The sequence below is a fragment of the Drosophila elegans genome, unplaced genomic scaffold (genome assembly GCF_018152505.1).
Source record: "Drosophila elegans isolate 14027-0461.03 unplaced genomic scaffold, ASM1815250v1 contig_814, whole genome shotgun sequence".
NCBI lineage: Eukaryota > Metazoa > Arthropoda > Insecta > Diptera > Drosophilidae > Drosophila > Drosophila elegans.
In genome coordinates, this window is record NW_024546167.1 from 15,366,031 (window position 1) to 15,391,101 (window position 25,071).

At 39.0% G+C, this 25,071-nt stretch overlaps 1 protein-coding gene across 2 annotated transcripts in view; it reads right to left on the bottom strand.

The window, feature by feature from the left end:
* The window catches only part of LOC108149301 (centaurin-gamma-1A), a 57,668-nt gene that overhangs the window by 14,185 nt on the left and 18,412 nt on the right, over positions 1 to 25,071 (bottom strand). Inside the window, exon 1 of one of the 2 annotated variants that reach the window (XM_017276752.2) lies at positions 6,865 to 7,613. The exons of the other annotated variant lie outside the window; for it this stretch is intronic. Coding sequence (XP_017132241.1) covers positions 6,865 to 7,036 — 172 coding nt within the window. The 5' untranslated portion in view covers positions 7,037 to 7,613. Of the gene's footprint in view, positions 1 to 6,864; positions 7,614 to 25,071 lie in introns of those variants that run through there. 2 annotated transcript variants of the gene reach the window in all.

The window sequence follows — 25,071 nt, forward strand, 5'->3', positions numbered from 1 at the left end:
GCAAATCATCATAGTTTCAATGTTTTTCAGCATATACTCAAGTAAATCATAATTTAAATATTTTCAAAAGTATTTAATTCATGCAATAGCTGCAAGGGTATATGAACTTCGGCTTGCCGAAGTTTGCTTTCTTTCTTGTTTCAATCAGAAACAGCGCAAAACAAAAAGACACCCGGCTGAAGAATCTTTTCAGCTCGTGCGAGTCAATCAAAAGTTGACAATGCCAGGAAAGGAGAAAGGAGAAAGCAAGTGAGAGAGCGCAAGGACATGCAGGACATCATATCCCGGTGGTGGCTTCTTTCACTTACTCTTCTCCCGTTTCCTCAGTAGCTCAGCTCACTGTACTCTATTAAATATGACATATTTATGAAGTGCCAGTCTCGAAGACAATGAACGGGCAAAAATCCAAGGAAGAAAGCCTGGAAAAAATGAAAGAAAAGTGCAGTGGGAAATGGGATTTTTCCTGGGATTTCTCTTATTATTATCAGCTGCTCTTGGGCTGATGGTCGGTCGTAAAATCAAATAAAATAAAATTGAAATCGTATTTGTGTTTAATATTTATGCGGTGAGATTGTCAATGATGAGCATTTGATTGTCCTGCGTTTTTGAGGTTTTCCCTTTGCGGTTGGGATTGCTGTTTTTCGCTAAAAATACAAATATGGTTACAAACTGCTGTGAGCTGGGAAAGGGATTTCCGTATGTCATTTGTGTCCCATAAATTTCGCTTCAATTAAATCGATTCGGAATGGTCAGGCGCCTCATTAGAGAAGACGCAGCTGGCCAAAGCCAATAATATTCCACGATCCACTACGATCTTCGATCTCTACTACGACTACTGACCAACTGACCAGCTGACTTTTTCCTTTCTTTTCCTCTTTCCCAGTCGCTCAGGCGCAACAAATTATTAAATTGCTTACTTTTACTTTTCCTCGTTCTACACGAGCTATTTATCGCTCCTTTTTTGGCAGCCTCCTTAGCGGTAGTTTTTGCCATTGGCCAGTTACCTAGAAATCTCATCTCATCTGCCATTGTCCGAGCAGCTCGTTTACATCTTTTCTTTGCAGAGCAAAAAAAAATGATGATGACCATTGTTCTTTCGCACGAGGCTTCGTCCATTACAATCTTATTTATGGGTGTTTTCGGTGCTCCAGAGTGTGAGAGTGTCCTGGCCCAAAGTGTCTCCCAAACAGGCATCGTGTGCGTTCGCATCTTAGGCTAGAAATTTGTGTTGCATTTTCCCCGGCCGTCTGAATTAAATTAAATTCTGTGCTGAAAGAGTTTTACCCGTGGGTGCCTGCGATCTGAGTCGCCTTGTCCCACTGTCTTTTTGCGGTTCAATGACTTGCTGGCTGGCCATTAGCTGTTGTTTGTGTTTCTGCCAAGATACACCAACTGGCGGAAACTCACTGCTATCAGTCAGACGCCAATGCAATACCTAGTGTAAGAAGGCTATTGAATTACACTCAACAGCAGGTTACAGTCTTAGGAAAAACTTACACATGTTGTGCAACAAAATTTAGAAATGTTTGTCAAAGCTTCTGTTTAAAAAAACTAATATTAAAATAAACAAAAATACCCAGATGGTTTTATAAATATAGTAAAGCTATTAAAAAAGTATCATTCATACAAACAATGCGCGAATCTTAATATACCCTTTCTTTTTCCAATCATCAACAAATTATTCTGTCTTCAATCTCCCTACCCTTTATAACCACCTTTTTACAGTCCCATATCCCACATATTACATTTTTAACTAAAATGTACATATTATGACTCTTACGATGGTAATCTTATGAGAAAACCCGCAGCAAAATGTTGGATAGTGTAGAGATAAGTTTCCAGCAGCAACCGTCAGATCATAACTACCCACAAAGCAACCGAAAATGCGAATAAGATGAGGAAAATACGAAAAACAAAAAAAAAACAAAAACATAACAAACCTGAACCGGTTATGTAAGATTCATGTAAGTTTCCGAGAAGAGAATCACTTGAGTGTGACTGAACTTTCGGCCAGGCCGAAACCAAAAGGAAATCAATGCAATAACGAAGGGCACGGCTCCAAATGGGACGTACAATACTTAACTTAATGATCATGATCGGCGACAGACGCACACGGAGCCTTGGAATTGCCATTGTAAAAATTATGTTGGAATTTTATTATTATTTTTGTATAGCCAGAAGGGAGCGTTCGGCCCCATCGCCATCAACAATTTGGCGGTGTCAACGCCACATTAGAATTTCAATGGGCATTAAACCTTAGATTGAAGCGGAGCGGGAACAAAACCTAAATAAGAACTTCCGCTGCTGAATGCGTTTGCCATATAGGAAAATGTAACCACTGGATGTGGGGCCTTTGGGATTTGTAAAAAACAAAGGGCCGGCAAAGCAAAACGAAAATGCAATCCCTCTTTGGTCAACCTGCTGTTCAAAATTCAATTTTCGATCGTTTGGCTTAGATACACTTTGCATTCTGAATGGAGTTTTGACCAATAAGCCAGTCAGTCGCCTTGCCTTTCCCGTCTGTATTTGGGGAGAAAACTCAAAGCCAACTCTACCGAATTGACGCACTTTGGTGGTGGATAGATAGGTATTTTTGTTTTCCCAACAAGTGTCCCACTGTTCGAGGCGGAAGCGGCATTTGAAACGTGTCGGTTGTCATCTAATTTGCATATTTTTCCAGCTATTTTCTCATTATAGGCGAATGCATTCAAATTTCCCCCATTTTCCTTTGGCATTTGACAGGTTGTCTTGAGACAGGGGTCTTCATATGATTTAATTGAAAATACGCAAATTTATTTAAGGTCGTCGTTTTTAAAAGTGTCGAAATAAATTTGAATAGTTTCTAGAGCTTGGCTGGGAATATTCTATTTTTGGAGTAAGTCTGGATTGGATGCATTTCGTCATGGTCGAAAGCATGTGTGTAGATTCTATTTTCCCAGGCTTAGAGTTAAAATGATCAACAAATTAAATTGATGTTTGTGAATTAGCTGAGGAAAAAGTGTAGAAGAAAGAGGAAGTGTTTTATGTAGTTCCACTTGAAGTGATCTTGGCTTATAGGGTGATCTCTGGGAATTTTGCGCTGTCAAACACTTAAACTTTAAGACTTTCCCTAATAGTTTAAATTCTTACATGAACATAAAAAAAACACATTTCCATCTGCCTCAACTAGCCAACCAAAAACCATGACTTGCTTTCAGTAAGAAATGCCTCCATTTTCAGCAATTAATAATATGTTACTATCATCCAAGATAGAGACATCATAAACGAGATACGCTAAGAAATTATCATATTTTTATGATTACTGCCAGAGATCATAAAATTATATTAATTACATGTTAGCCAAAAGGTTTCACTTTTCAAAGACAATGTGGAAAATAAAGACGAAAAGTCGTTAGATAATTATAAGGCGTGTAGGACAGTTAAAAAGATACCGAATAAGAAAAGGTGCATTTTGTTAAAAAGGTGGCGCGTGCGTTACGGCAGCAGCAACAAGAAATATGCTTAACACCATTTAGAGAGAAGACCATATAAAGAAGCGTCCCAGTCTCTTGTTTTTACGGTGACCGTGAAGTGGAGAATGATTAATGGATTTATGCCGATTGTGGAACCGATCGATGAACTCCCTCTGATCGTCTCGCGTGCCGCCGGCTCGAGAGTCTCGCCAAGATTGACACCATCTAAGAGTGACACTTCTAAACAGTCATATATAATATATAATCCAAGTCGTGTTTTGATGACTCAGCTTGTGGGTCTGACCAAAATCAGCAGTAAAACCAAAAGTCTCGCAAGTCTGCTAGTTGCCTTTTAAGGTTTGCCAAATACTGACTGATCTATGCTCGGTGGGCGGTTGGTTAATTAATGTAGGCGGGGTCATTAATTCAACTGGCAAATGCTGAGACTTCATCGCTCATAAAAGTCACAATTTGTGGGGACTAATTAAGGGCACGCGTGAGAGTTTCCGCATCTCTGTGGGTCTACAAAAGGTCAACGAGTGGGTTGAGGATCGAAAAATGCTTCTGTCATTAAAGTACAAAATAATTGAATACTTTCTTCGACCAGATTAGCCACTGGCAACTTAGCTTTCCCACAAAAATCCTCACGCAAGTTGGGGTCATTTGTCCCAGTCGCAGAGCAAACGAGACATGATCTCATCAAAATGATTACCATCTCCGCATAGATACAATATGCAGATACTATGTGTCTAGATGTGTGGATATAGCTACCGAAACCCGTTCACACACTCATGCTTTGCTGTGGGCAAATACAATTGCGTTTTAATTTTAATCATATGTGCTCCTCTTCTTTTTTTTCGTTAAAACATTCTAAATTTCGTTGGATGTATTTGCTTTTCGCACAAAATGTGTTGAGCGTATTATTTCGCTCTTGTTGCTGTTGACTCTTTATTTATCTTGTCTAAGCGCTGAGTGCTCGAGCGGCTAAAGAAATAAAAAGTTTAAGTATACAAAAACAGGAACAAAAAAAGCAAAACAAATAAAAAATATACAAAACATAAAAAGTGTTGCGTGAACGAACGTCAAGAGAATTGTCTATTGAAATGGCTTGGAAATTGCGCTAGTCCCCCCATATAAAATCTACTATAGATCTGTCCAACGTTTGACGTGATACTTCGGGGATTTTGAGCAAACCAGAGGGGAGCAAAAGGCTGTCAAGGTCTTTGAAAAGTCACAGAACTGTCAGTTGAATAGGAAATTGGAGCATATGGGCTCTAATATCTCGGAATCCCAGGTATTTCGTATTCCACACTTATCTCCACCTATCTCAATTCGAATAGGCTAGAGACTCTTTTTAATTAAACAAAGTGAATGAACGGAAATAAATAGCAACACATTTAACTTATTTATAAATCATGTACATAGAATAGTCCGTCCATTTCTTATCTTATCAATACATGGCGCGACTTGAGGCCCCAATAGGGGCAGCAAAAACAAAAAAAAAAACAAATACACAAGCAAGAATAGAACACACGCTGAAACATTGTACAGTAATGGGATTCCGAATGGAATTTGCAATTTGAGTAGAAATTAATGAGGCGATCAGGAAAAATATCTGCACACACATGCAAGAATGCGTGGCAACATGAAAATTGCAAATTGCAATGAAGCAATAAAGAAAGTATTTTGCTTTAAAAATAGAAAATGATCGGCAAAGGGATAGATTAAACCTAATGTTACTAGTGGTATGCGTTTCCAAAGAACGAGGAATGAAAAGTATTAAAACATGACGATGGGATTGCGTTATTGATGAGCCATCGCAAAAGAGAATTTCTGATGCAAACTGTAAAAAAAGCTTGCAAATTCATTGAAGAAATAAAATTTCCTAGAACTTTAACAGCATTCTGTGTTATAAGACGTTAAAAGTTGGCATGAATTTGTATTTTTGTAAACTTTTGATTCTTATAGTCCAACAAAGAAAAGTTTATATATGCAGCCGCAGTGATTCATCGCCTGAGCAGATGATATATTCAAGTTTAACCGTTTATAATCTCTCACAGATCCATCAACACAATCTCTTGCCCAGATCTTTGCTGGTAAGAACCAGTTGACACATTTTCCAAATCCCAAGACCAGCTCTTGTCAATTCTCTAGCCTGTATCCCATCTTTAAGCATCGCAACGTGGCGGATACTTAACAAGCCAAGCGATGAACGTCCGCGATAAGACAGGGACATCGAAACGCCTCTGTACTTGGCACCTTCCACCCATCCTGCCTCCGATTGACGTCATTAAGTGGCATTGATTGCATTGTGTCAATGCTACCTTCGTTTGGCTTCTTCGTAGGCCCGCATCTTTCGAGAATCGATAATTGCATGCTAAGTGCCAAAGTGAGAGGTAGACAAACTTTCGTTGTTCCGTTGTCACGGCTACTGGAAGTCAATGTCGAACAAAACGAATGTAAGTCAGTGTTACAAAACCTATACCTTCCCCAAAATTTGTATTTACCCCCTCACTTTCGCTCTCTACTTATTTTTTTTATCGACCTTTCACTCTGTTTCACGCTTTTGATAGAAACAAAGAAGTTTGGCAAACTTTTGTTTAGTTGAAATTTGCATGCAAAAAAGCTTGAAAAGTAAGACATAATGCTGTCATAACTTTGGCATAATAAAGCACAAAGTTGAGTCGGAACTGAGGAAGTATCGGAGTGAAACTATGCCAAATTGCATTCATTTCGTTGTGGCTGGTTACAACACCCCAAGTTTGCCTCACACTTTGACACATGACACGCGATGTGCCATATTCAAAAGGTTGCAACTTTTTTCCCTCTATTTTTTATACACTTTAATAGAGTTAAATAAAAGTTTATTTGGACTGTTGCACATTAAACTTTAATAATAAAGCTTGCGCAAGGTCATCGGTTTACGATTTTCTTGTTTCGACTGATGTAATTAACGAAATTGCAAGAAAAAAAAACTTAAATCATTTTTGAGTTGTAATAAACTAATTAACCAAAAATTTAATGAGTATGAGTGGCGAAATAAATGTGTGAGAAAGGCTTAAATTTGGTTAATGGTGATTAGGAGACAAGGTCTGAAAAAGGGGTGTACTTAAGGTGAAACTGTGGGAAAAGCTGTTGAGTGGTGTTAAATAAAAATGACATCTTTTTATGAGGGGGTCTAATATACAGCAAGTGTTATATATTTAAGCTTTTAAGGGGTTTATTGTAGAGATTTTATTTAAAGTATTTTTAAGTTTGCAAAGAATTTGCAATGCATTAGAGACCTAACTCTAATAAGTTGTATAATGTTGTTAAGCACTTATGCAAAGATATCAAATAAGAAAGCTTTTTATTGTGAACCTTAACCCTATATTTCCCATATTGGTCGCCTTACATCGACACTGTACCTCACCTGATTTACGTTTCTCGCTGCGATCGGGCACCACCAGGCTCTTGGCCCTCTTCACCCTCAGGGATCGTCTTCGGATGGAGCGAAGAAAGGCTTCTGGCATCCGGGAGAATCGCTGAGGAGTCTCCGGAGCTTTGGCCCGCTCTGGTAGAAAGAAATTCTTAACCGCCAACATTTTGCTGTTTCAACTGTTGCTTCTTCTCCCTTGGCGGCTTTTCTTGGCCCTGTTTTTGTTGCTGCTTTCTGCGCGTGTTGGCAATGAAAAGTCTTTTTTTTTGCGTGTTTGCTATTTTTTTGCCGCTTCTGTGTTGTTTATCTGGTGTAATCCTTTTTGTACGCCTTGCCTTGCTACGCTTCGTTTATTTATTTATTTTTATTTGCACTTATTGGCTTCCTCTGCCACATTTTAGCAACTTGTTTGGTCTTGTGATTTTGCATTTGCATTTTAGCACATAAATAAACTGTATGATGACTAACACATTTGGTCACTTTGCATTGAAAGCACAAAAACTCTGGCTGAATATTTGTTTATTGTTGGTATTTATTTATACAACTGACGACATCGATTTGCTGCTGCCGCAAGTAATTTGTTATTGATGACGGTATTTGATCAAGTATCCAAAAAAATGTCAAGCCGAAATAATTACGCGAAAATGTACGCGAGGGCCCTAACGCAGATAAAACTGGTGAAATATCGAGTGTCCGCGCGGAACGTCTACATCGAGTGCTGGTTCGGAACCGAATGCGAGAGTCCAAGTCGAGGAGAGCTCGCACTCACCCCAACGCACTGGCAGAGGGTTAACGCATAACAGGGCTCTGTTAGCCAACAGCAGCTGTTGCTGTTGCCACGTGCTGTTAGCAGCTGCAGAGGAAAACGGGGGTAAACAGCAGGTAAACCAAAAGGTAAGGGAGCTCGGTTTCCCTGACAGCTTGTTGCTGATACTCGAAACATAATACGCCGGCTTCCGGAAGCCACCCAACAACTTTGCACCATTTAAGGGCAAAGAAAAAAACGCTTTAATCGGGACTTGTTATAATGTTTCATAAACACAAGTCTTGAGACCTTTATTCAAGTGGATCAGCCAAAATATTCAAAACATTTATAGAAGTTTAAGACAATTGTTGGTATTGCTCCAGCTAACTATTTTAAAACACGATTCTGTTAATTTTTGATATTGATCTAAGTAAGTCAAGGAATGATATCTAGACCAATATTTTTAAACAGCCTAAAATTGTATTTTAAAGTTTTACGGTAAAAAAAGGTTTAAGATTTTAAGATAAAAACAATATATTATAATACTTGTTTTTAACTGGGAATAAACAAATCACGACCATAAATATAAAATTACATGATTCTACTTTTCTGTCCTGTAGTAAACTTTAAAAATCGCAATAGGTTCCTTATTTTTTTTTACACATTTATGCTTATTTTTAGAAATTAAGTACACCCCTATACCCAACGAGTACCGTGTATAAAAAATTAAGAACGCCGCAATTTAATTTGGCTACAACGCAAATTGTGACTGATTCAGTGCTTTTAAAAATAAATGCTTGCTTACAGTCTTAATTGTCATAAGGCTCAATCAACGATAAGACCAAGCAAAGTTAATAAAGGCCAATAAAACACGATCTGAGATAAGCGCTGTAAAAGAATGTGAGATCAATATCAATAGTACCTGGCTCGGATAAGTTTAACAGTAACAGCGCTATGTAAAATAAGAAATAAGAGAGAGTGGAAAACCAAATTGTTTTTCAATTTGGGGATGATGACGCAAAAAAGAGAGGGTCGAAGAGAAACCAGTGACGTAAAGAGTAGAGCTATAAAGACAACATCATACGGAAATCAAAATGCAATAATAAACATTTTGCCGCTGTTGACGATGATGATGTTGATGATGCTCATGAAGAGATAATACTGCTGGGGGTATACTACTCATGGAAGACCTGTGCATTTCCACCACCTCCAACTCCAACTTCCGCCCCGTGGAAACTGTGCAGACAGCGTTTTGTGGTTATTGTTTTTAGTTGGGGTTTCGGTTAGTGGGCCGCTTGGGGCCACCCGTATTGTTTTTGTTATTATGCGAATTCACTTCCTACAGAGCGAGATGCTGGCGGGCATTTTAAACATCGAACATGTGCTCACAGTATTTTATCATGCACAATAATTTGTCGATTGTTGTTTTATGCAATGTGCCAATGCACAAGGTGTAAACTGAAATTTCATGGAAGCTGCCAGGCAGACTGGTCAGTGAAGAGCAGGGATTAAACTTGTATATGCAATCAGGTGTAAATTTAGCATGGCTACCAGTTCCTCATTGATTTAGTGCTATAAACATACGGCTTTTCCCGCAAAATTTACATATTTTCGTTGCATATGATTGCATTTAACTATAGAAATTAGCTGGTAAATGAAGTATAGTTATAGTTATATCACTGGGGTATAAAAATTCGCAGTGGTTAATTTCCGAATTTGACACATCCACAAATCAGTAGCCAAACCTAGGTCGTTTTATCTTATTCCCAAGATCATCTGTGTTGCCCCAGTTTATCAAAAGCTAAATATAAATTATAACCTTTTGTTGAACAACAAAACTGCAGTTTGCTTTCAGATTACATCTCCACCATTCCGGCATAGATTGCCTTAAAATGCGAATCCCGAAAGCAGCCAGCGACACGTGAACTGCATTATATGCTCGATAATTGGACACGCTCGCCACTTTTGCTCGACTCACTTATCGGGGCCACACTCCGCACTTTACCGGCCCATGGAGAACCGGAGCAACCAACCAACCATCCAGCCAACCAACCCGATCCGAATCCCAAGCAGGGACACACTTTGCGACTTAATTAGACGACATCAGCAGCGGCAAGCGACATTGAAATACAAATCAGCAGAGGAGGTGGGCGTTCGGGAAGTAAAAGCAGGGAGGTACAGCCATTGATGGCAAGGCATCGCACGCGATTGCAGTGCAACTTGAAGTTGCTATTCCGATTTTGGTGGGTGGATTTTCTCAGATATAAACCACCCTCAAAAGAAAAACTAAGCACTCAAAAAAACAAAGACAGGATGAAAAAATGAGAAAAGAAATCTAAACAAATCATGAAAACAATTCAGAACTTCATTGAAGTTCAAGTTTATAGCAGAGTTATGGTAAACAAACATTTTTCCTATTAATATAAATATTATTTCTTCAAAAACAAAGTGCTTTACTTTTTAATGTTTTTTTTTATTATTTTTTATTTTTTACTTGCAAGAGATTCATTAAAAATTAAATTCAATTATTTTGTACCAAACAGGGAATATTTATACTGTTTAATATTTAATGCAGTGTAATGAAAAAATGTTTTTAAAATTCAGAAGAAAGAACTACATTTCGGTTCAATTACAGTAATGAAAAAACTGATAAATAATGTTGTACATTAATGATTTTCTTTACTAAAGACTCTATTTATAAGTGTAATGAAAACAGGAGCTGGGAGTGGCTGCCACTGTACGTACATTTTTTTTATGGAATTGTAATGGAATTTCTAATCAACCTGCGACACAAGACGCGGCTGGCAAAAGGGCGCGCCCGTCTGGGTCGTCGCACCCCGCGAGGATTTCTCCCCGGGACTCGTCGACCTGCCCAGATTTCATTGAAGAATGTTGCACGAGAACCACGCACAACGTATTCGCCAGGGGGTTGCACTTGTGGGTGGGTCAAACTCTGCCCTTTGGCATGTGCGACACTTTCCATTTCAATTGCCCCATTTTAGCTCGGTTTGCCCCGAATCGAGATAAAAAGAGCCAAAGAAAAAATAGTAACTTTAATGACGTTAATAAAACTGCTATTTGTGCTTTAAGGGTTAAAAACTTTCAATCCAGTGGCAAGTTATACACCCCCTCCGAAAAACAGCCGCGGGCTAATTATAACATGAGGGTGCCACGGTTGATGTGGCTTTAGGGTGTTCCTGGTGTTCCGCCAACTCCTGCCCAGATCTCCTCCTCCTTCACACAAGAGCAATTCGTTAGCGATTTTAATTGCCTGCACATTTTTTGGCCAAGGGTGTAGATGGAATTGGAAGCGGTTAACCTTGCGAAGTGTTTAACTTTATTGTATTTTATAGATTTTTAAAAAATAGTAAATGCAAATTTTCATGTTTAAACTTTAAGGGTATAATATTTTTTGAAATAAACAATATTTTATGTTTCTAATAAATAAAAGCTTATAGAATCCTAAATTAAAAATTTAATTAAATTTTGAATTAATTTTCCATCCATAAAAAATTTATAGTTTTTGTCGAAATTCTAAAAATAGTTTTGTAACTTTTTTCAAAGGACAAAATACCCCTTTTTGAAAACGAATACTGTAGACTACTACCCTGTTCGGTTGTTTCTGCAAACAAATTAGTCTTCCCTCCGTGGCAATGGCCAACCACGAATCCTGCACCCCTGCACTGACATTTGATACTTTTGCAGGAGTCCGTCCACCCACTCGGAGCTTGTTGGGCAAATATTTGCCGGGCTTAGTAAAGTTCATTGTGGTGACTTTGACACCCCCCCTGCCAACCCAAAAAATAAGGTCCTCAGAGGGTTGGAGGCGGAAGCATACGATTTGTCATGATGTATGACAATCCATTTATTTGATTTAGTTGAGTGCATTTGAAGTTTATTTGATTATATTTAATATTCTGATTTGCTGTGCAAAAAAAAAAAAGAAAGGAAACAAGTAAAGAAGGGAGGAACTATGTCTCATTTGCAATGGAAATAAATTTGTTATGAGCGTTTTTTTAGTGGGTCAGCAATCGCTTCACACATGTCTTCGCGCGGGCGGAAATATGATTCATGATTTATTCCAAACTTTCAAATGAATGTTTTGCTAGTCTTTTTTAAACACATTCTTTGCGTAATCTCTCTTACCCAAAGTTATAAATAAACTATGGCCTGATCGAAACAAAAAGTTTAATAAAACAAAAGTAGGCAAAAATGGTTGTCATCAAAGGATTAGGTGAATTACAAGAAAGGATAACAAAAGTATTAGCTTCTACTCTCCTTTGGCAAATTTCATTCAATACTCATCATCCAAAACTAATTTCGTATTCATAATTTTCATAATTTGCATGGAAAGTCATTTACAGTTTTGAACCCTAGGGCCCAACCTTACATTTTCCATTTTCCTTGGCTGCAATTACAAGCGAATTAGTTCTCACGCCCAAATGCGCTTACACATTGGACATGGGCCACAAAGGGGTGCAGTGGAGAGTCTCACTTAAAAACCCTTGCCATAATTAATAATTCATAATTTCTTCGAAAATATTCCTTATGGTTTTGGCAAGTTCGTGCAATTGCCAATTTTTTACGAGCCTTAATAATGAAGCGTGAAAGAAACATTAGCGAAATTTGTGAAATCCATGAAATTGCCCAGGGAACAGGAGCACGGCGATTTTTCTCGAGACATGACATAATTATTAGGGTACGAAGAGTTACGGCCACTGAAGGGAGAAAAGTAAGGAGAACTTTCCCTTCTTTCCTTCAAATTGACATCGCTGTCTGTTCACATAATCAGCGTTCGTTGTCGCCACTCTTCACATTGCACTTTTACGCAAATTGAGTTGATTAATTTAAATGTGGTGTTCCATGGGGGAAAAGTGGAGCGAGGCGATGGGCGGGTTAACTGTGTTCTGGCCAAAGGGCAGAATTGCAGACGGCAGAAAATCAATAATTTTAATGGCCCAGCCTGCAGAGACATGCTTGCCCCCAAATCCCAAAACCCTGCTCCATCAAATGCAGACATATGAATACCGAGAATACCTAAAAAACATGTACATTTTTGTGTACTAAACGTGTGTATCTGTATCTGTATGTGAGAGTCCGCTTGTTAATGCAAATATGTTAAGTACCGTTGGAACGGTGGGGATGGTTATGTGGATGAAGTTGAAGGAACGAAGGAGCACGGTTTGTATCTCTGTGGCAGCCCCAAAACTTCGTTCTTAGCTCCTCAACTTTAGGAACCCCTATTCAAAAAAAGAAGAAAAACTAAGTTGGGGAGTTGCCTAAGGCGAGAAGCAGGCAAATTCAATTTTGTGCTCCAGAAGAAGATTTTTGGTATATAATAATTTTTAAAAGTAGAAGGCTTTGATACTCTTCAAAGACATGAACAATTTAGATGAATCTTATGAATAAATAAAAAAGTATTTTCTTCATTCAATAAATGCCTGATAAAAATATCTTTTATTTGAAACTCAAACTTACTAAAAGCATCATCAGTATTATTATAACTTTCGCGATAAAAAATCAATATACTTCAAAGTGTTATATTTCTTCCAAGTTGTGCCAAAATCTTTCAAATTCTTAAGCAAACCAACATTTTTAAGGGTATTTTTCCAAAACTCCGCCCGTTTGAAGTACCAAACTCCACTCAAATATTAAATATAATTTTCATCGTTTGCTTCTTTTTCACTTCTTTCACCTTGCGGCAATTTTCCCAAGAGGAGACGAACGGGAACCGCTGCCAATTCATACCGAAATATCAAGAAATATAATTATAAATTGCAAGTGAGTGTGTTCTTTTTTTGTGTTTCTTGAAACAATTAAATTATTTTCGCTTTCATATGCAAAACTCATTTATTTACATACGTAAATTCGGCAAGAGCACATCTGACGCAAGTTCGCAGCAACTGAACTCAACTCAACTGAATTGAACTGAACTGAAATCATGTAGTGGAGGTGTGGAGAGGGTGGCCCGTAAATTGTTCTTATTTAGGGTCAGTGGGTGAGGAGGGCAGGGGGGCGGCTGTGTTTTGGCCCTTGTATTTGTTTTCCTATTTTTACTTATTTTCTGTTTAATTTTTTTCTGTAAATAACGCATCACAATTGTTACAGGCCGCGAAACATCTTTCTGAAACTGTTTGTTGATGGATTTAGGGGGCTAAATATCGAAGTATATTGTGTAAGCAGCGATATGCGATACGTCATATTCGTATTCGAAAGCGCCTTCTAAAATTAGATGCGAAAATGATAATTGAATATGCCCAATGGTAATTGAGTTTAACGAATTGGGTTACATGAATATGCATAACGAGCACATGGCATATGAAATCTTAAATCGTTTAAATTTTATTGAATAAAAATCATTTTTAAAATTAATTTGTTATAGTTTTTCAAGAACTATTGTCTAAGTATATGACCTCGTTATTGTATATTTTTGTTTTAGAAAATTTCTATATATCCACTATAATTTAAAATCCTCTTACTGAACTATCGACTATAAAATAAGTTATCTCATTGATATAAAAAAAGACCTTTCTCATTTCTACGTGTGTTGCAGCAAATTTGTTCCCTGTTCGAATGTCGATCACATGAAAATTAATTAAAATTTCACAAGTATAGTTTTTTTGGGTGTTTCTCTACCAGATCTTGGTGGGCTTAACCGAAATCAAGGCACGCTCGAGTGATTTTTCTTTTCCAGAACCAGGACTCGATCAAAGTTCAAATGGAAAATCGTACTAAGTAGGGGTAAGAATTTCGCAAGAAAGAAGATCAAATAAAAATGTTTCCAATATTTTTGGACATAAATTGAATTTCGTTCCTCTTCTATTATTTTTTTGGCCCAATAATTTTGAGGGGTGGAACGGCAAATCCTTTTTGGCCGAATTCTCAAGGTTTGCAATCTTGAGGGATGCAATTTTTAAATGGCGTGCAAAATTTAATATTAAAAAAATGATTCTGACATTTTGATGCGCATTCTCCTTTTTTCTTTCTCATTTTTTATGTGGTGTTGTGAGATCAGATGACGGTTTTATGATCGCATTACCAGAGCAGAAAAGTATCCCAAGTTGTTCACTTTTTCTCAGAGGATTTGTTGCGGCTGTCTTTGGCAGATAATTTTGCCACAGAATTTATGTAAGTACGCATTTTTTTTTGCATGCTGAAATCGACTATGGATAATTGGTGATTTCATACAATAAATACAACCTTTGAGTAAGCTTGTCCAATGACATCAGTATTTAAGAAAATCGATTGTAAATGCATAAGTGTTGTGAGTCACGGAGTGACTAAAAATATTCAAATCTCTGAGTAAGTTATTGATGCAATCGAGCTTACCTGCAAAAAAAGAAAGAAACAAAATTAATTAGACTCATGAGAAGCTGCTTTTGATATATCTTTGAGCTATAATAAATTACAGTAAATTATTCAATATCAGCTATTCAAGAGGAAATCCATTCCCAATTTTCCATTCTCCCGTAGCCACCCCGCAGTAACCTAAATCAACATTGAAAATTGCAAACAAATTGCCCGAAAAAAGAAAGAAATTTCAAATTCTGCCAAAAGAAAACCCATTTTTCATGCGAAAAGGGAATTTTCAGTGCCAAAAATGTAGCAAATTTGTTTGCCAAATCAATCAAAAAGCGGAGAGAAACGAGGCCTGTGATCGGGGGATCATTTCAGCGTAGAATTTTTCACTGTCAAGATCTTGCGGGACATCTGAGGAACATTATGCAACCCTCTGAAACCGTCACATTTATCTTGCGGCTTGCCAGTTGACTTCTTGGACATGCGATAAGGCTTTATGATACAGAGATCCTAAACTACATAAAAAGACATGCAATTGATATTTTTACCCCTAAAAAAAAGAGGAGGAAAACCACCACAAGAAAGGTTTTTCCGACTACTGTCCACAGGACACATGACGCGTGTCCTTTTTTCGGCCAGTCATCCTAATGCATAATTGCGGGTTCCACTGACAAATCGCTGGAAATTAGTTAATTATATCCACGAAACGAACAAATTCCCTCGCGGCGTAATTAAAATAATTGAAATTGAAAGTGCAATTGAAAAGGGAGGAAGGAAGGACAAAAACCCACGAAAAAAAAGGCAATTAAACAATAAAGTTTACACGGCATTAAAAATGCAGCAAACACCAACAGAAAAACACCATTTAAAGCTGTCCGGTTGAAAGTTAGGGTAAGGATCTGGGTTCGGGACAAAGGATAACTGGATGAGCGGGTTGAGTTGTGGTTTGGGATTCAGTTTTCAACCCCCGCGCTCTGTCGTTTTGTGTGATTTAACTTGATGGACATGCGTCGCTTTTGTCGCGAAAGGACAATGCAATGGAAGTCCTGCAAGCGGATACCAGTACTCCACCGCTCTTCATTAGCGGACCGGGCAAACAATGCAGCCGTGACTCGCTCAAGTGTGCTCATTAGCGGAGGAAGGGTTGCAACTGGAACCCCTAACAACGCAGCTTATCCTTATCAAATGCAGTGCACGTTTTTGCCTCGGAATTATTTATTTTATGTTTTTTTTTTCGCTTATCAAAGAGACACGTTCCATCGCCCAGCTCATCCCTCGGGGCAATCTGTGATAATTCAAAGCTCATATCTTGATGTTATGAAATTTCATGTCCACCGCAGCATCAGTTATGGAAAATCATCGAGCAAACACAACTGCCCAGCATCCGTCCATCCATCCAACCCGATTCCATCACTCCGTTTGGTTCGGTTTGGTTTCCCTTTAATGTTTGCATAAACATCACCTACTTCAAAGTGCTGGTCTGGGTGGTTGGGTCATACATAGTTGGGTCGGCAGCTGTTGGTCTGCAGGATTGAAAGCATCTCTTCTCTGGTCTGCTGGTGTGGAAAGTGTCGGTGAAAGTGATGAATAAAAACGTATGCAGATGAGTCCACGGATAGGCAATTGCGGGTTTGTTATGATTATTACAGCTGCCGTTGACCAGAGTGAGGAGGTCCTTTGCCCTACTCAACTGGAAAGTAAAACACGCATTATGCAAACTAATTGTTTGTGTCCCAAAAGTGTGCCATGAAAGCATTATCTTTAACCGGCAAAGTCCGGAGCATGCTTTAATATGATAGCCATATGTAAGGTGTGTATTTTGGTCACGTTTTGTTTGGTTAAAATAGGAGGTCCTAAATTGTTTGCTTGTGACTTGTTGGGGAGATAATTGTAACACTTGCGTAATCCCATGGGTTAAAGAGTTGAATTTGAAATTTTAAGAAAACATAATTGAGTGGTGCTTAAATAAAATATAAATAAGCTATCAATTTAATATTTAATCTACCAATTTATTTGGTTTTAAAAAACATTTCTTGCATATAGCCTCAAAAAAAAATAAAAAAGTGATTTTAATTTATACAATTATTTAACTTTCATAAAATTTCTCAGATTTTAAACTTGATATTTCATCATATTTTTTTTTTACCATTTTGGATATGGATATTAGATCATTTTTATTTTAAGCATTTTACAAATCAAGTCTAACCAAGCAGTAAAAAATGCCGCACACTGTCCATTAAGACATCGTTTGTTTTATGAATCACACCTCATTTGCAAGTCCAATTACGACCTATACCTATCCAAGCCTCGCTGACCCAACGTTTTACTTTGCTGGTATGCCGAATCGGGCGACATCTAAATTGCCGCAATCAACTTTGTCCTTTGTCGCATATATATGTCCAGGACACTCTTCGGCTTCGTTCACAAAAAGGAACAATTTCTTTAGCCATTTCATAGGCATTATAACTTTTGATTTGAGGCAATTTCCGTTCACAATCTGTATAATTGGCGCATGCTAAAAGCGATTTGCTGCAGTTGTCCCAGTTGCAGGACAATGACTGCCTGGCCGGCCATATTCATATTTACTATATGGCATAGACCATTGACCAGGTCGGCATGCGGCATGCGGCATGAGGCTTCTGTTGCTGATGGTTTGCGTGTCGAATGGACGAATGGGCGACTGGCAACTGCCAGGATACACCGCTCTAGCCCCTCACCCCGCCGAGCAATTGTCCTGTGCACGAGACACGCGTCATATTTTAATTATGACAGCCGACCAACACAACAGAGCAGTCCTGCCTCCTGTCGGGGCGTCCTTCGGTCAGTAAGTCAGCCTGTGAGTCCGGAACAAGGACACGCAATACAGCAACCAACACAAAAAAAGGGGTTGATCGGGAAACAGGAAATGCCTCGATTCACCTTTGTTGACAGATTAGTGGCGATCGCCGCGTGGTCCATAAACTTGACATTTTTATTTGACACCTTGATTGTGTAATGGTGGTCCTAGTTTTGTGTGGGCTTATTATTTGAACAGGATTTTCGGATAGGCAAATGTAAAGCCCACATTTTCATAGAGTCGGCACGTTCCACATACCACAATCTACTCAATGCTCCCGTTTATATTATTACCTCATCTTCTGTTTTTTTTTTTTTTGCATATATGCCGGAAGCATTGTCCTGGCTAAACAAACTAGAACTAATGAGTGCACTTTCTGCACGCTGAGTGGTAACATTTTTAGCGAAAATGTTCCAATTATGCGGGCCGTTCGGCGAGTCAAGGTGCAAAAAATAGCGCGGCACTTGACAAATACGTATGCCGAGTGGAGGGATGATAGGCATTTCGACTTCCGACATTGCACATGCCTGAGCAGCGGGCAGTCCAGTTGGTCCCCTATTCCTGCCATATAGTATATGACTATATGGCCATAGCTCGCACTCTTTTCTGACCTTGCGTGCTCGCATTAATTTCATTACGCTGCATTTCCCTCATTACAAGGCTTGCATTTTATTTTAATGAACTGCCCAAGTCGCGTGTCCTGCGCCGCCGCCGCGTATCCTGTACAGGATTTTAAGCGAAGCGCAGGCGCAGACAGTTTAAATTGCAGCACGCTTTTCAGGGGTGGAACTGGACTTGAACGGTCACTCAGTGAGTCAGTTGACCAACGGCCAACTCGCGAGGGGTTGTGGCTCATTTCTGTGAGTTTGATTGATTACTCAACTGACCGTTGAGTGGACTTAATGGCTATCAAAGCCTAATGCCATTTGTCAATTGTAGTTCGCTCTCATTTGCATGCATTTCGGATTAGTTTGACAAGGGGGAAATCGAAATAATTGCATTAAATGTGAGAGGGGTTCGAGTTCGAGCGCTAAGTAGATCGGAAGTTTAAGCATTGAGCAAACAAGGTTGGTAAGTACATTGTACAGTCTTTTAGTTGGAAAGAAAAATGTTCTTATTTTGCAATAGCTTTTAATTTATAAGATGTTGATCAATGTTTAACGTTTCTAGTTCCCAGTTTTAATATAAAAGTTTATTTGAATTTCCCATGAAATATGTTACAGGAGTTTCAATTTCATTTGAAATTCAATGACTCGAAATCCCGATTCTTTTTAGGCATTTAATCTTTGGTGAGCCCCGACTCCCTCCTAAACCCAATCAATTCAATGTTTTCGCTTTGCAATTTTTCACAATTTCCACAACAGGGCGTGCTCTATTTTGGCCTACGGTTGCAAGCCAGAAGATTTTTCCACATTGACGTTGACAGAATGTCATTCCGGGATTTATGTCCTGGCAGGTAGGCTGGGTTACAAACAGAACAGTAAAAAAAATAAAATAAAAGGGAAAACAACGTGCGACGACTGTCATTCATGGACTTGTCCAAATGCGGGAAATTCCGTAGCGTTTGCGAATGCGAATGCTGGCCTTTTGCGGAATTTGATCCTGTTGATGCCGAAATCCCTTTAGCTCTGCCTTGGCGAGTAATTAGTCGCCTGTCAGCGTTTGGTTTGTGCTGCGACTTAGGAGGGATCCTGCCAGGATTTGCCACCTGCGCACACACAGGAGCGCTGCTCGAATGGCTGATTGTCCTGCGGCAGTCGTAATCTATCAGCGGCCAGAGGCAACAATATGCGACAGATTCCCCTTCCCGGGAATGGCCTACATTTGATGAAATGTCTGTGCCAAATGAGGAATCGCCATGTGCTCCATTATCTTCAGGGGCCAGAAGTAGGCTCTGCCCCCGTTTACGGACTGCATGAAAAGGATGACACACAGTAAACATCAACATCAACGACAGCCAGCCACTAAATGAGTTTTGCTCTACATTGAAGTCGATGCAGAGCAGCTCCTCTTTATCCTGCATCGCCTCTTTATCCCGATGGCATTGTGTGGCAAAGTGGGTCGGCGGTTTGTTGTCGCAAAACTGTCGCTTGTTCAAAGCCCAACTCACAATGCCCCGACATACATACATATACAACATGCTGTCGCTGTTCCATCATCGCCATAAAGGATGGAACTCTTGCCATCTCCGGCATACAAAATCCCGACACGTCGCAGGCCACGTCAGAACAAATTAGCTTAAAGGAGGCGGCTAGGCTTTTGTCCCTCATCTCACACCTTCTCCTCTGATTTACGAGACAGTCACAATCGCCCAAGGCTCACTCAGCTGTATGTGTAATTGGCTTAGATCGATTTGATGATCTGTGACGATCGATTTTATATAATTGGCCATAGAGCTAAGAAAATTCTCAACAGAGAACAGAGGCTAGGGTTCGAAGGTCATAAAGTATGGTAAAATCTTAGTTGCCAGTCCAGACTTGGGTTGTAATATTTATGGAGGCTAAGCACAAAGCCCTTGAAATGAATGAAATATGGTATAGGTATATATAAGTAATTTTTGTCATTTTAATTAAGTATATAAAACAGTTTTAGGAATAAAAGATATTTTAAAATGCATTTCTTTAAAGATCATTGGCATTAAAGCCCGTACTACTTTATACCGGCGTAGTAGTAGTAAACTCCCTTAACAGTCTAATTTATGGCAGTATTTAGTAAATTAGTATTTATTATCCCTGAAATAATACTTAACATTTCATGAAACTATTGTGGCGTTAAGAAGCCCACAAAATCCAGCTTAAATGCTTTCTGTAAAATCCCCAAAATAGATGGCTCAGAACCGACAATTCCCAAGGCGACCATTGTGAGCTGTCTGTCACACAGTCACAACTGCAGTTTTTAAGACTCCAACAAAAAATGAAACCAAGAGAATTGTAAATGAAATGAGCTCGTTGCAAGAAGGCAAAATATTTCTAGCCTCAATTGCAGTCGTTGTCGGGACGAATAAAACAACAACAGGACGACGGGAACAGGAACTGCCGGCAGGGAAGCCAATGGCAGACATTCAGGCGGCTACTTCCTTGACACGGACATAAAAACCTAAATAGTTAATCCTTTTCCTTTTGGGCCCCTCTAGAAGATTGCGAAAACCGCCCGAAGGACCAAGGATCCTGTGCGAGCCTGTGAATTTGTCAAAGAGTTGTGCAAACATTCGGGGGAAGGGCAGCCGAAAACAAGAGCAGCAACAAATCGAATGCAATCAAAATTAAAGCGCTTAGAGCTGTGACAACAGCGGGGCAAACAATCGCGGAGCAGAAGGAAGCAGGGCAATCCTTTTGGGATTTCGCACAAAGGTCGGCCCTGGGATGTCCTGCCGGCAATTTAAGCGAATTAAAACGGAGTTTGTATTGATTTAGGTTTTGGCTGAGCCCCGAATAAAAATACGAAATACCCAAAAACGAAGGACGAGGACATCTCCTGCTGTGGCTTAAGAAAAAGAACCAAATATATATAGAGCGAGTTGGTTGGCGGGGGGAAAACAACTCGCAAACAAAAACAAAAATACAGCACTCGAAGCGTTTAACTTTGGCTTAAGTGTTTGCCAGGACGTGCCAGGACCAACCAGACCCCTTTTACCTGACAAACTTTTTCGAAAAACGTGCAACGTTGCAATGGCTGCGGTGAGCAGCAACCGAAAAAATCCCTCCAAGTGTCATCGACACTTGTGCGGCAGCCTTAAGGGTTGTGCCCCCTCGCGGGGCAGCGGAACTGGATCTGTGCAACCGGAACAGGATCGGTGGAGGGAGCATCCAGGCAACCATACGGACCCACGGAGTAGGCTTGAATGTGTCGCCTAAGTGCTAATAATTGTGCCCTTGCACAGTTGGCGGTCGTCTTGGCGGTCGTCTTGGGTTCAAAAAAAAGGGGTTATCACGAAAAACCCAAAGCCTTCCTACGGCTCTTAAACGTTTCAAGGATCTGTACATTAATAGGCAAAGAGCGAAACTCCGCCCAGGCAATTTGAATAAACTTTGTTGATCTTAAATGCATAATAACTAAGATCTGATCTAGAGGCGGAATATTTACATAGCGATGCCTATGATAGGTGTACGCTATCGTAATTTGTGGTAATATAAGGCTAGGAAATGAATGATTCGATTGAGAAAAACATTTTTGTAAGGAAATGTATCGACTAGGGTGTGAATATTTAAGAAGAAAATGGTAATTTACTCGAAAAAGAATGAATATAATATTGGTCACTGAAATAAACATTGATATTTAAAACAATCCTTTCTTACATGCTATTAAATACCATTTATAGCTTAACAATTTTAAAACATAAATTTTCATTTATGTTTCCATCTCTCATTCTACATATTTCAACATTGAAAACCTTTTGGCACAATTTCCAATGCTTAAACTCTCTTTGAATGATTAATGATGATCAAAATTCGCACTAAACTGTGAACCCTATGAATGTAAGTTCAATTCATTGACCAGAATTTGCTCATTAATGGTCTGGGCCATTGGCACATCCTGATCCATGTCGAACATCAAAGGAGTCGTACAGTGAAACATTTTTTGCCTGCCTGTCCACTCCATTAGTGGCGAAAAAAGATCCCCATCTTTAGCCAAAAACTCGACACATGAAGGATGATTAATGATCTTTGGTCCTGGGCCAGGACATGCGCCGGAGTGCAGCACTCAAGTGCAAACCACTGAACCGAATCGAATAAATCATATCCGAAACCGCAAATTGATCGAAGTTTGATGAGATTCGGTAGCAGTTTCTTTATTTTTTCGAGCTGTCTTTCATTTTTTTCCGATACTTTTTTGTATCTTAGTCCGGTTTCTTTGTGTCTTTTATCTATGTGCTCTCATCTAAGAAATTACTTTCACATAATTTGTGTTGTCATTCGGCCGATCGATTGTGTTAAGTTTTGTATGATTTATTTCCATTTCTTTGGATTGTTCTCATCCCTGTGAAGAGATAAAACAGATCGATTACCGTGGTCTTGAATAAAACGTAATCGGATCAGATATGGCCGCAAAATAAGGAAATTCGAAAACCCTTAGAAACCATTCGCTCGTAATGGAAACTTCAGTGACACAATACAAAGTTAAACTCCTCAAATCTGATGCCGAGATGAGTGATCAACCACAACCAAATTGATTTTAGATGAAAAGAATCAAAGGCCTTTAGGGAAATCAATTTGTATTATCAGATGCATATCAGAAGTTTGTTTCACAATGGTCAACTTGGTAATATAATTTATTTTTTTTTAAAGGGATTTTAGAATTAATCAACGTAGACTAGACTATATTACTTTAAAAAAATAATACAAATTCAAGTTTAAATAATGATATTACAGTTGTTATCTTTATTAAGATTAAGAGTATTTTGAATTATACAAAAATGTAACCTAAAAATATACCTAACTTTCTCTCAAATTGAAAGAACCCAAAAAAGTAAACTGCAAAATACTTTTTACTAAAAAAACTATTTACCTAAGACGAATGCAATTAAATTCGATGCTCAAACTTCTTTCACACCTATACATGTGTGATATGTTCTTCCTTATCATCCACAGGATCTGTCGGCAAACATTAGATGGAAGGAAGAAATCGGCTTGACTCCTAATCCCGACAACACGAAAGCTAAACTGAGAATCGTGCAGTGAAAGGAACTTTAATTACGTCTAATTATTCAAGCGTAACGTGACGGGATGAGGCGTCCCAAGACAGCCAGGATTACGGACACTCTCACACGGGGCGGGCCAAACGGACAGCTATTCGTCGGTCGTGTCAGAAATCCAGGATTAAACATATGTAGATCAGAAAGGAAGACCCCTACACCAGGGGGGCTGACGTTCTTCTCTTTTTTCCGCTGGCTGACTGAGATTTTTTTCCGTCTTGGCTTGCAGCTTGAGTAAAACCGCACGGAGGAAAAAAAAAATACATCACAATTCGAAGGACAATGCCTGGCAGCACATCCTTATGAGATTAAAAATGCAAATCAGCTGAAGGCAGCCGCAAGGAAAATATGAAGAGTCCAGGGACAAGGAATGACGTTGCAGTAGTTGGGCGGAGGTAAACTGTAATTGTTGTCTGTCGGAAGAGGATGAAAATGAGGATGAGGATGAGGATGACTGCGGTGTGGCCTGCCCAGAAACATGACAGCTTCATGCGAGTGGTCCTGAGGCAGCTGCGCATGCGCCGTGGATGATGCGACTGATGGCTTGTCTTGGCGGTTGCACGGAATTTTCTGCAGTTTTGCATTGATTTTCATTAGCATTTACCGCTTTCCCTTTTCTTTTTCTCCTGCATTTTTTGTTTATCCTCATGCTGGATTTTTGGGATTTTTTTTTACAGCCGCTTGCATGATTTGACATAATTTTGATGAATGACTCGAGATGGGTTTGAAATTGTTGCCATAGCTGCTGACAGGCGGGGATAACTTTATTTCGTCATGGTTGTGTGGTATTGCAAATGAGTTGGACGAAGTTTGTACAAAACTTTTCACAGAAATATTATTGAATATTTGAAAAAAAAAATTGATGATGGTAGAAAAAGTATATGTTACAATTTGCAATTTTTGTAAATAGTACTTCATTGACAACTATGGTTTTTTAGGAACTAAAGAACATACAGGATAACTATGAAAATACAACAATTTTTGTATATATTATTTTAGATTGTAAATTAATTTTGTAATTGGAGGTATTAATATTCACATACTCTATATATGCTCTATCTATTTTCGCTGTTATAGATACCTTTTGCATTGAACTCAAGTTGCCCATAAAATCCCAACAAATGCCCCTAATGAAACATAAAATTAACAAAGCATCGTAAACAATTCGAACACGGATTATATTTTGTAGCATTTTTCGATTCGAGGGTCTTAACCCCAGCACCCGTAAGACAATGGCGCCAAAGGGTTAAAGGTGTAAACATTTGACAAAAGTGTCACATCAAAGATATGCCCTGCAACAGCTGTCCATTGCTGGAAGTTCAAATGGTGGTAGAACTCGCAAGGAAAACGGCAGGACACCTACTTCTTTGTCATGTTAATGGAGCAGCTTGCTGTGGCCTGAGATCTGATTTGGATATGGAATAGGAACAGGAATAGGGAACAGGGATTCACAATCGCGACCAACTGCAAGTGTCTGCATTTCTTGGTTTGACAGCTGTCAAAAGACTAATAAGTCATATATTCAGTATTTGCGAGGTCCTCCTTGTGCATTGCAGGCAAGGATTAAGGAACGTAATTGAAATGACTGATTGATTGATGGATGGCTGGATTGTCTGAGTGTGAAAGAGT